The 11,781-nt window shown below is 39.4% G+C and overlaps 2 protein-coding genes across 6 annotated transcripts; one reads left to right on the top strand and one right to left on the bottom strand.

The window, feature by feature from the left end:
- Positions 1-638: 638 nt before the first annotated feature.
- Positions 639-7,793, bottom strand: LOC111866952. Of its 4 annotated transcripts, none has more exons than XR_002843244.2 (5): positions 7,629-7,793; positions 4,131-4,271; positions 2,964-3,045; positions 1,631-1,746; positions 639-852 (listed from the first exon to the last, which is right to left on the bottom strand). XR_002843244.2 is itself a non-coding variant. In XM_023856344.2 (4 exons), the coding sequence occupies exons 1-4, from the start codon at positions 6,825-6,827 to the stop codon at positions 804-806; spliced, it is 384 nt and encodes a 127-aa protein (XP_023712112.1). In that variant the 5' UTR covers positions 6,828-6,969; the 3' UTR covers positions 639-803. The 4 variants fall into 4 exon arrangements, 1 of the variants encoding a protein (XP_023712112.1); XR_002843243.2 differs by lacking the exon at positions 7,629-7,793 and adding an exon at positions 6,716-6,965 and having other exon boundaries at positions 1,645-1,746; XR_002843242.2 differs by lacking the exon at positions 7,629-7,793 and adding an exon at positions 6,716-6,964.
- A 124-nt stretch (positions 7,794-7,917) lies between these two features.
- On the top strand, positions 7,918-9,764 carry LOC111866950 (U6 snRNA-associated Sm-like protein LSm7). 2 transcript variants are annotated; one of them, XM_023856343.2, is made up of 2 exons: positions 7,918-8,053; positions 8,607-9,764. In XM_023856343.2, exons 1-2 carry the CDS (start codon positions 8,011-8,013, stop codon positions 8,984-8,986), a joined length of 423 nt encoding a protein of 140 aa, XP_023712111.1. In that variant the 5' UTR covers positions 7,918-8,010; the 3' UTR covers positions 8,987-9,764. The 2 variants fall into 2 exon arrangements, with proteins under 2 accessions (XP_023712111.1, XP_033608361.1); XM_033752470.1 differs by lacking the exon at positions 7,918-8,053 and adding an exon at positions 8,181-8,266.
- The last annotated feature ends 2,017 nt before the right edge of the window (positions 9,765-11,781 follow it).

The raw sequence follows: 11,781 nt of genomic DNA, 5'->3' as shown, positions 1-11,781 counted from the left end.
TGTCAGACGACAGGTCCACAGTCTCTTCCAAAACAGTTACTCCACTGCGATCTTCTGTTTTTGGAAAGAGACTATCCAGGAAAAGTGATAATGTGGTAGTTTTTCCATTTGCTTTCCACATCGCAGTACAACAGCCGTTCAAACCACTCTGGTCACGCCTGTTGCTATATGAGGTATTAAAAGAGAAGGTGTGAAAAGAAAGTAAGATCGCTTGCCAATTGTTCTGAAAATACATAACCTCCGATATGTAAATGTTCTTCTCATCTTGAGATGCTGAGTCCCAGGCATCTGGCATTCGTCTATTGAGCTCATACCTCAACATAACCCATTACAAATGTTCCAGTGATATATCAGTGTTGCTTTACAATGATTTGCAGTAGACTGTACATCTTCTGATTCTGTTGCTTGTGTAATTTTACAGCTTTTCATACTGTCCTAACTGAACAAGGGTTTCCTTCTTCAGTTGGAAGGATACAATATGGCTAGAGCAATCAAGAATGGTCAAATATAATTACTTCATGTCTGATTTAGCTTAGAGGCTGTTCATCTGGCTCAAGTCCTATAAGCAAGCAACTAATCACTAGAAATTGTACTTTCCAGCTTACAGGTGCCAACAGGTTACCTAAGGAAGCAGGAGAACCACTGTACTCATTTGAATGTGACATGAACTCTGTGGCCTTCCTTCCAGTACACATAGGCACTGTCGGCAGCTGCAAGCTGTGTCTTATTTATAAATAGAGACGATATTCCAGACAGTAGGAAACAATAAAAACATAAGTGCATGCCAAAGTTCAGAGTTGGTGTCAGCATATTTCATGAAGAATTTGCAGTTTGGTTTTTGAGATGGCTGCCCTGAAAAAGAAAGAAATAAAGAAAATGTAGTAATGCTCATGTTAAACTTGAAGATCTCACAAAAACCTCACATGGTGGTTTTCTTTTTGAAAACGAAATTTCATATTCTGCATCAAAAACAGAAATTTTTACTAAAGCTTCACAGTACCAAGGAGCAAAGTCTCATTAATCAATCCATCATTAAATGACACTTTACAGTGTACAGTCTACAAATTATAACAAGACAAGTGACATGCTCAGAGAAAAACAAATATTTACTTTGCAGCAGTATAATCACCATATGACATTATCGACATTACTATATGGCTTCCCATCTACTCAGCTTTTAAGTTAAAGCTATGAATTACTGTTATTTGCAATGGCAAGATTAGACAAATTTTGAATTGAGTTCACTGGTTTCATCTAGTAATCTGTGTTCTCGTGTCTAAGTCTGTCAGTTTTCTATTGCTAGTGGGGTGGGACTAAGTCCCTTGTACTGCGGACACTTCTGGCATATTGTAGCAGCTCCAGATGATAGGTGAGGGTGATTATGGAGCAACTGGTGGAATGAAGATTGGGCGGGAAAACCGAAATGCTCAGAGAAAACCTGCCCCAGCGCCACTTTGTCCACCACAAATCCCACTTAACCAGACCCAGGATCGAACACGGGCCGCTAATGTGTGAAGCGAGCGATTAACCACTTGAGCTATGGTGCGGCCCAAGTCTGTCAGTTAATAAATACAATTTTTTTTAATTAGAAGTGGTTGTTCTATTCAATGAATGCAGACAATAAGCATACTCATGTTTGTTTACCACCACAAAGGACCACGAATGGAGACTGCATTTCTTTCTGCTTCTGCCGCAAGAGGCTAAGTGTTCCGAGTGGGTGCCTGTTGAGCTCATCTGTTTCATCAACTGGAAACAAAAAAAAATTAATCTCCTTCAGATGGGGCACAGTCTATTTGCCCTTAAACATTCTGTAATATCTGCAGCTCCTATCACTGATTATCCTAACAGCTGGTCAAATTTAAGTTAGTCTGCTGCTTGAAGTCATGAATTTCTCCCAATTTTCAACTCATGGTCTGTGTCTATGTCTATTAGCCTAATGACAACTGAACAAATATGCTGGTGTTTTATGAGGAGGCTCCATCTGACTTGCCACAAAGTTGCAGTATTCACTTCTGTCCCAGGACTGAAGCTACTGTGTATGTTTGTAGTCAGCAGAAAATGAATGCACAAAAAGTGTGGATGGATATCTATCTGCTATGTGGAATCGTGGGTATGTAGCGATAACTAAAATTTGCTTCCTTATGGAGCACCATTTAGAAATAGTGTCAGATGGTTTCACAGTCTCATGTGCAGCATGTCCTTTTATATTCAGTACATGTTTCGACCTATAAGGTCATCATCATGTGTTTTAAAATTATAAATGAGGAAACTGCTGTGGTTTCATCTTGTGGTTGTTGGTCATCACTATGCAGTCCCTTCTATGCGCATGTATATACGAAGTGGCGGGTTGCTCTGCCTGTTGTGTTATGCAGTGCAAGAGGGACACGCAGCATAACAACCCGCCACTTCATATATACATGCACATAGAAGGGACCGCATAGTGATGAGCAACAACCACAATATGGAAGCATAGCAGTTTCCTCATTTATAATTTTAAAACACCTGATAATGACCTTATAGGTCGAAATACGTAGTGAATAACTTTTAGGAAGTTTTACAAAAGGACATGCTGCACGTGAGACTGTGAAACAATTTGGTACTAAATGAAGTGCAGCAGGGTGTTACACTATACTAAAGCAAAGTAAAGCTACCAGTGTAACAGGCCATGGAGGCCCATACGATTGTGAGATGTTGAGGTACCCACATTTTCTAGACAATCGGCTGACAGATGGTGGCAAGATTGTCAGCCCTATGCGCCAGCCGCCCTTTAGCCCCAAGAATATTGCAAGAATATTCCTGGTACTCATTTCTATTAGAGGCTAAGTCGACCCCAGGGCCATAGTGCGGCTGGAAGGATTAGGTCAATTGAAAAAATCGAAATGACTTCATCGGGACTTGAACCCATGACCTTCCGGCTTGTATTAGAAATGAGAGCTCATGACCAGATCTGGACTGATACTCACTCCCTTCTGTTCAGTTTTCTTCTTTCGTTTCTCCACTTTATTTTTGCCAGGTCCCTTTCCATGAAATTCATGAGACAGGTATCTGAAATCAGAAATAGAGACAAAATTAAAGTCACTGTATTTTAGGATCTTACAGAATGTGGCCATGTTTCCAAGTAACATGTAAAATTCTTTCATCCTGAAGTTTCAGCCAGAAAAAAAGGGTATGATCCATATAAGTTCAATCTGTTATTTTGTGAAATAATAAAAATATGTAACACTGTGTTTTCCAACACAACTTACTCATACAGCCAATTGCCAGAAATGGGCATGCTACAGCACATTAAAGTCGTAGGGATTGAAATAATTTTGAGGCATGTTTCTTCCTAATTCAAGCAACCTATCTGCAAAATTAACCATTCTGCCACATTCTGTGCCTACACAACAAACTATATCAAGTACAAAGTATTTACACACTCAAACGTCACAATATGTTGGCTAGTTACAAACTGTCACATACAGAATGGGAGAAAAGGAAGTCAATACAACAAGTATATATCAAAATGTTCTACTGAAAGCATCTGGGGTGGAAGACAATAATCTCACCACCCATGATAGGGTAATCATGATAGTGCTGGTCAGCAGAGGGACCCTACAATTTAACATGGGTTCTAATCCACTGGGGGGGGCATCCTTTGTATTCCTGAAGCTTGAACTCTGGTAGATGTAAAGGCATCATCTGTGAGCATAAAAATCTGTACAGAGATGCAAATGAGGTTTGAACTCAAAACCTTCTGAATGGGTATAACAGCTTACCCCAGAACCTTTTTCTTAAGGACCTAATTTAAGTGGCTCTAGTGTTGCTCCCAACTTAGTCACCATGTTAATGTGGCTGATGGTAGACAACTAAAAGAACATGCGAGTGGCACGATGACACTACAGAGTTCCACATAAATCCACCAGTTGGTTCACACACATTATCGTGAGGATGGGACACAAAGAAGATAAATACGGTAGTCCCATTATCTTGTCTGTTTCCACTGAAAAACTGCTTCCTCCTTGGAATTTTTTTTAAATGGCAATTACTGTGGAAACTTTTTCTGCTCTAAAGAATGTACTACCATTGGACAGGCTACCCTCCACAGTGTATCCTATCTTAAAAACAGATATGCTATTATCTGTGCTAACCTGAAAGCCTCCTTTGTATTAAGTACATGTCCATCATAATCTGTGTAGTCGAGTTTAACATTTGGTTTGTAGCCCTCCTTTTCTTTGAAGTCTGAGGTCGGACCAATGTAGCACTCGCAAAGCCCAAACTTTTCATCATCTCTGAAAAAGATAAAGCAATGCTGTATATTAAATTCTTGCTTGCTTACTTCGTCCTGTCTTGACCATCATGTACGTTGTGTGTTCAAGTTCTAAGGTCTCCGATTTTTTTCTCACTCAATAATCATACAAAAAATTTGACACTTCCGTCACTTTTCCATGTAATCTCCCTGCAGCCGTACACATTTTTCACAACGTCAACGCCATGATTCCATGGCTGCTGGGAACGCTTCTGTAGGAGTCTGTTTTGACCACTGGAAAATCGCTGATGCAATAGCGGCACAAGTGGTGAATGTGCGACCACGGAGAGTGTCTGTCATCATTGGGAAAAGCCAGAAATGGCTAGGAGCCAGGTCAGGTGAGTTGGGAGCATGAGAAACCACTTTAAGGTTGTTTTCACGAAGAAACTGCTGCGTCGTGTACGCTGGATGCGTTGGTGCATTGTCCTGGTGAAAGAGCACACGTGCAGCCTTTTCGGGCCATTTTTCTAGCAGTGCTGGAAAGAGCTTGTTCTTCAAAATATCTTGGTAGGATGCACTTGTCACCGTAGTGCCCCTTGGAACGCAATGAGTAATGATTACGCCATTGCTGTCCCAAAACACGGCCACCATCATTTTTCAGCACTGGTGCTTACCCGAAATTTTTTTGGTGGCGGTAAGTCTGTGTGCTTCAATTGAGCTGACTGGCGCTTCATTTCAGGATTGGAAAACGGCATCCATGTCTCATCCATTGCCACAATTGATGAAAAGAAAGTCCCATTCATGCCTTCATCACGTGTTAACATTGCCTGGCAAACTGCCATGCGCGCAGCCTTGTGGTTGTCCGCCAGCATTTGTGGCAGCCACCTGGAGGACACTTTCCGCATTCACAAGTCTTTATCCAGGATTGTGTGCACAGCTCCCACGGAAATGATAACTTTCTAGGCGATGTTTTCCACACTCAACCGGCGATCCTCCAAAAAACTTTCTCAACTCGCTCGACCATGTTGTCAGACCGGCTGGTGAGAGGCCAAGATTGTTTTGGTTCGTTATCACACGACGTTCGGCCTTCTTTGAACTGTCACACCCACGAACACACATTTTTCACATTCATGACACCATCACCACATGTCTCACTCAACTGGTGATGAATTTCAATGGGTGTCGAACCACGCAAGTGGAGAAAACGAATGATTACTTGCTGTTCTTGTAACAAAAATGTCGCCATTTTAAGTATCAAAAACACTTGTCATGCTCGCCGCCACCACTAGAGTTCTGTGTGCCGTACAGTGCTGCCATCTCTGTCATGCATTCACAAAGAGTGCACATGTATTTTACACTAATCCGCATATGTCTATCTGCCCCCAGTCCTGAGAAAAAAAATCGGAGACCTTAGAACCTGAACGCCCCTCGTACACCTCCCTAATACTAAAGTGGGTCAATCCCAAGAGACAAGACGAGACTTGCAATCCAGTTATGGAGGAGATGACAACATATTCAAAGCTCAGATATTCTTTACCCTTCAAAATCTCATACTTGATCCTTGTGTCCATGACAACTCTCTTCCCTAAGGCCTACTGTGGAGAAGACTTGACAGGTACAGGACAACTTAGGTGACTTAGTCTGCAGCCACTTACTCACGCTAGTTCCTCACTTGTGGAATGTTATACCCCAAAAATACATTCCCCCAAAACATCAGTTTACAGAATATCTATACAATGCCACATCCCAGAAGACTGCATTTTTCATGAGTGACATTCATTACATACCAAGACACTATACAGAAGAAAAAAAAAAAAAAGAAAGAAAGAAAGAAAGAAAGAAAGAAGAAAAAAAGTAAAGTTATCCCTGTAACAGACTGTGGAGGTCCATAGGGTTGTGAGACATCGAGATTCCCATATTTTCTAGACAACTGGCTCACAGATGGTGGTGAGGTTGTCAGCCTTACAAATCGGCTCCACTTTATCCCCCACGAAAATTCCTGGTACTCATTTCTGTTAAGAGGCTGAGTCGACCCCAGGGCCATAGTACAGCTGGAAGGATTAGGTCAATTGAAAAAATTAATGACCTCATCAGGGACTTGAACCCACAACCTTCCAACTCGCCCAACTAACCTACCACTACTAATATTACACAGTAATGATTAACGTGTTTCTACTAAAATCCCTAACAAAACTGCAGTATATGATTAAATATGGTACACCATTTATGAAATACTTAAAATATAAACACACAATTAAAACCAATACTAAAGTGTCAATATCTCTTAATTTGAATAGGCCTATGTGGTACATAAATAATCTGCTAATGACTCGCCAATCTCAAATTCATTCCAAGCTCCACGTTTGCCTTCTTCTTCCTGACGTTTCTTCTCTTCATCATTTCCTTCTCAAAGTCCTGTAATGTAAATTTTGTATGAGACTGGCAGAACACAAATGCGCAGGCCAAAAATTACCAATTCAAAATTACCTTGAGATAGTCTGAAATCTGAACTGCTTACCCACCAACCAATGTATAAAGAATTACTATACTGTGTAGTATTTGAGCTTCTGACAGCAGTGGTTTTGAAGATTTCTGTCATCTGGGATATAATGCCGTGTAGTCTGTCGAAAGTCAACACACGTCTTGCAGAAACATGTCGCCTCCATCTTCAGCGGTTATGTTAGTCGGTCATGGCCTAACATAACAACCCTCCCCCCCAGCTTAAGGGTTAGTGCCCAGCCTTTAACCTTGCCTTTCTCTCCCCCAACACAAAACCCTGCTTGTCCCAGCTCCTTTCCCCCCCTCCCACACTTCTGATTTCACTTGTATACTTGCCCTTCCCCCTTTCCTTCACTGCTCTCACATAGCTGTGTATATTTCCAACACCAGTCTGCTTTTACCGGTTCTCACGGTCTCTTCGCTTGCGGGTTTCTTATATTTTTCCTTCTACCCTGAAGATGAAGGCGATACGTTCCTCCTAAACGTCGGTTAACACCACATATACACGGTGCCAAACCCCAGAAGACTGCTTTCTTCATAGTCGCTGCCATGAAAACCTCAAATCTTACACAGTTAAGCTTCTGATTGACGCATGTTATGATCGTACACGGCAAGAAATACGAAATACATATGTATCTGAAACCCCACCATTCTTTTAAGAACACCCAGTATAGTATCAAACGGCTGATGATTAGTAAATAATGTATTCAAAAGTCTTGGTGCTTGTCACCTGATTAGGGGTACTAAGTCCAATCAACATTTGCCTGGTGGTACTGTGAAAACTACGAAAAACCCTACGTCAGGTTAGTCAGATGTTCCAGAGATTCATGAACACAAGAACAGAGTTTCTTTTTTTTTTTTTTTAGTTCGAACTGTGGAAGTAACATGAGTCTGTACTTACGGTACGATTGGGTGTGTTCATCTCTTCTTGTAGCAGTTCAATGAGTTTTTTTTGCTGATCTGAGTTTTATTTTAAATTTATGACAACAAGCACTCGCTACCTAACTTGTTTCACTACTATCATTGATGAAAACTTGAGTATCATCACCTTTAACGATGGTACGAACTGCCATTTTGGACACCAATAAGAATCGATATGTATGATGATCGATGGATCGATCTCTCGGAAATTTGTTCTGCAACTCCAAACAATTTTGTAGAAACACCAAAATTATTCAACTTATAAAATAATTTATACTCAACATCTCACAGCTCTCGTATGCTGAGTGCCATTAAACTACAAGAACAAAAACAGAATTATTTTTTAACTTTGATCAAAGATAATGCAATATTTGTTCATTTTAAACTGGATTGATAGCTCAGTCGGTATGGTCGGTATAGCGACAGGGTACATGCCGTACATGCTGCACGACTGAGGGCGTCCAGAACCGGTCCAGAAGTCCAGAACAAGTCCTGAAGTCCTGAGTTGTCTGTACGGTCTGTACCGTCTGTACGGAGGTATTATCTCGTGGAAACTCAATGTTAATAGGTTAATAGGTGGCAACAACAAACTTACGACAAGAACTGCATGTGTTAGAAGTATTGATGCATAGTAATCCGTATAGTAAAACGCATGTTTTTTGTTGTATTACCGCTATTGCATTGTCTGTTTAACGTAATTTATCTGGAAAATTTGGAAGTTGTATTGAGCTCATGCATGTTAAAATATTGAGGTGCTATAGGTTATTTGGCCCGATCCTTCTCTTCTGTGTTACACGAAGCTGAAGTAAGTGTTCATGGTTTGTCTTGCTGGTACGAAAGATCCCTTCAGTAGTGCAGTGTGTACATAAATAAAACGTGATTATGCGAATTGTTAAGAATATGACATTTTGTTGTTATTGGTGTATTTTCCCTTATGTAAGACAGTTATATCCTACAGGTTTCAGCGTGTGCGGTTACCATCAGGAGGTTACAAAATCAAATGTTATGGCTGCAATCCAGGGACAAGGAGATCAGAAGGAAGAACGCAAGAGGAAAGAAAGTATCCTCGACTTATCCAAGTATCTGGAAAAAAATATTCGTGTTAAGTTTGCAGGAGGTCGAGAAGCAGCAGGCATTCTCAAGGGTTATGACCCACTCTTGAATCTTGTGCTTGATAATACCACTGAAGTTCTTAGGGACCCTGATGATCCATATAAACTGACAGAAGACACCCGAATGCTAGGACTGGTAGTTTGTCGAGGCACTTCTGTGGTGCTCATATGTCCTGTAGATGGAATGGAAAGCATTCCAAATCCTTTTGTTCAGCAAGATGGTTGAAGTGAAAATGTGATCAGTGCAAGTTAGGGTGCATGCTGAATGAAGACTGTGTTATGTTCTAAAATGATAATACATCCATAAGTACTTTTAAAAACTTTATACAAATATGTGTAAAATGAAAGAAATGGTTCTGTGTTTTGTTTGTATGTTGGTTGTATTAGGAAAAGAACTCCCCCCCCCAGTGAGGGCTGCATTGGTATTCAGAGTAAGTTGCTTGCCATCAGTCTAATTTTGATTCAGAATAAAATAATGCTAAGTTGTAATTGTCAGATGGTTAGCTGTAGAACTTTATATAGCATTTTGCTGATGCATGTAATCATAATTTTTTTGTCTTTCTATTCAACTATTATACATGCAGAAGTATCTTGTTTAGTACGGGATTAATTTTGTCCTTTGTCATTCTCAATAATTTTACCAAAGATGTTAATGGAAGGGAGTGACATGAAATTTATTGTGAGAACTGCCATTGAACCTCCTGCTAATGGCCCAGTACTTCAACCAAAGTGAGCAATAGCATGATATTGTAAGGATGGCCATGTCGTCAAAGTAAACTTGCCATAACACAAGTTTATGTGCTACTTGTGAACTGGTCAATTTGTCTGTCTCTTTACATGAACTATAGCTGCATTCTGTTAGTAATATTAATTTTGTCTTGAAGGAGTAAGGAAACAGCTTTTGCTAGACATGACATGAAGAGGTTATGATACATTTGACAGGCAGTGTTTTGTACTGTTATGTGAATAGTTTGCTAATAAAAACTTAAGATTGGAAACGTAAAGTACTGTTTTATCAGCATTTGATCCTCTCATTCCATCGTTAAGCTTCTGTATTAAATCCAGCCTTCTATAAAACACCTCACCTTTTCTACATCACACTTCCTCTTAATATAATTAATCTCTTTTTTAATTCAAATCTATGCTGCTTCAGATCCTCGTCTTACAATCCATCAACTCAGCCACTTTCCAACATCAATCTGAGAGCTTGACCCTAGCTATGCTTTCATCCCATTCTAAGATTACCTTACCTGAAAACATAAGATTGTACCAGTCCAAGGCATGGCACACAGTTATTGTTAGTGCCCACACTGATCATCAACTTGTGGGTTCGGTAAGTAGAGAATGCATTCGCAATCTCCTCCCATCATACATACATACATACATATACATTTGCGTTTCAGATTATTCACAAATGTGCACAGGCACAGAATATAAAACATGTCAACAAGCCAACAAGACATTGGAAGCATGTACATTCACAAACAAAATCACTAGCATATATAATCCATACTTGTCAAAAAAAACACATAAAATTGTTAAAAGGAAATACAGATTGCAGCAAATACACATACAATAGTTAAAAAGCAATACAAATTGCAACAAGTACACATACAATAGTTAAAAAGCAATACAAATTGCAACAAGTACACATACAATAGTTAAAAAGCAATCCTGTGGCCTACAGCCAAGCCCAGCCACACAGACTGATGATGGCAACTGTACAGAGATTTTCAAAATGTCAGTTGTACACAATTTATGTGGTATTCCTTCATCCTACCATGCCCAGAAATTATATTAGAACACAAGAAAGGACACACAGGATAATCAGATTAAAAACTACCTCCATGGAACAGTTTCTTGAGAAGCTAGCAGTCACTCTAGAAATTCCCTGACTTTTGTGGAATTTAAAGGTTGACTACTGTGTTCACAACAGCCCAACACTGGCATTTATCCTCAGCCAGATTCATCCTGTCCACAACCTTGAACCCCTATTTACTTAAATTAATGTAAATTATAATCACTTGATAATATGAATTTGGGGCACATGTATCACAGATAGATGAGAAATGGAAAAAAAAAATTTTCAAGTGAAGAGACTACAAAGGCACAGAAGTGAAAATATCAAAATGATCTTAAAGAAACAGGGTATGAGGATCTGGATTAGACTCGTATGAATTAGGATTGGCATCCAGTGGAAATATCTTGTGAACACCATAATTACCCTTCAGGTTTCATAAAAGGCACAAAATTTCTTGAATAGCTGGGGAGGCATTACTTTCTGAAGGACTCTGTTGCATGGAGTTAGGTAATCATGTAAATTCAAACTATTTTTATGTATGAAGTATTTCTACTTATCTCTAAAATTCTAGGTGTATGGGGTTCCATATAAAATTTTACTCTAGGCATAAAAATGCAATATTCTGATTCTCCTAGCATTTCAGCCATTACAATACATATGAAGTTATTTTTATTGGTGGTTTTTAGGGATACTGCTCCAAATTTATTAAGCCATTAGTTGTATGATTTGTGCACAGAATTTCTAGTGGAATTAATCCGCCCTCATATTATGCTATTTAGTCTTGACCCTTCAAGAACTGAAATTAGGGAAAATTATATATATCTGTCCTAATTGCCCATTACAAAATACAATAAAACCTTATTTAAAGTTTCTTTGAGGAGCAATGGATTTTAACACAAACTTAGGAAGATCTTAAATAAGATAATTTGTCACTCAGGTTAATTGATGTACCACTGAAATTGTATGTTAAATGCAGAGAACCTTAAATGAAGAAAATTCAAATGAGGTTTCCACTGCAGCAGGTTGACATTGCATAATCACTGCAGTTGATAGTGTGTCAGAATAAGAAGTTAATGTATTACCTGGCAAATCAGAGCCAAGAGAAGAAAGGAAGCTACATCATCACAATACAGTGCTTCCGAACATATCAGATTAGTCCTGTAGAAGTGAACAAAAACATCTGAATGAAAAAGACACAGAAGAATCATAATTCAATAAAC

This window comes from Cryptotermes secundus, unplaced genomic scaffold (genome assembly GCF_002891405.2).
Source record: "Cryptotermes secundus unplaced genomic scaffold, Csec_1.0 scaffold899, whole genome shotgun sequence".
NCBI lineage: Eukaryota > Metazoa > Arthropoda > Insecta > Blattodea > Kalotermitidae > Cryptotermes > Cryptotermes secundus.
The sequence above is the reverse complement of the archived record's forward strand: the minus strand, read 5'-3'. Positions and strand labels throughout refer to the sequence as shown.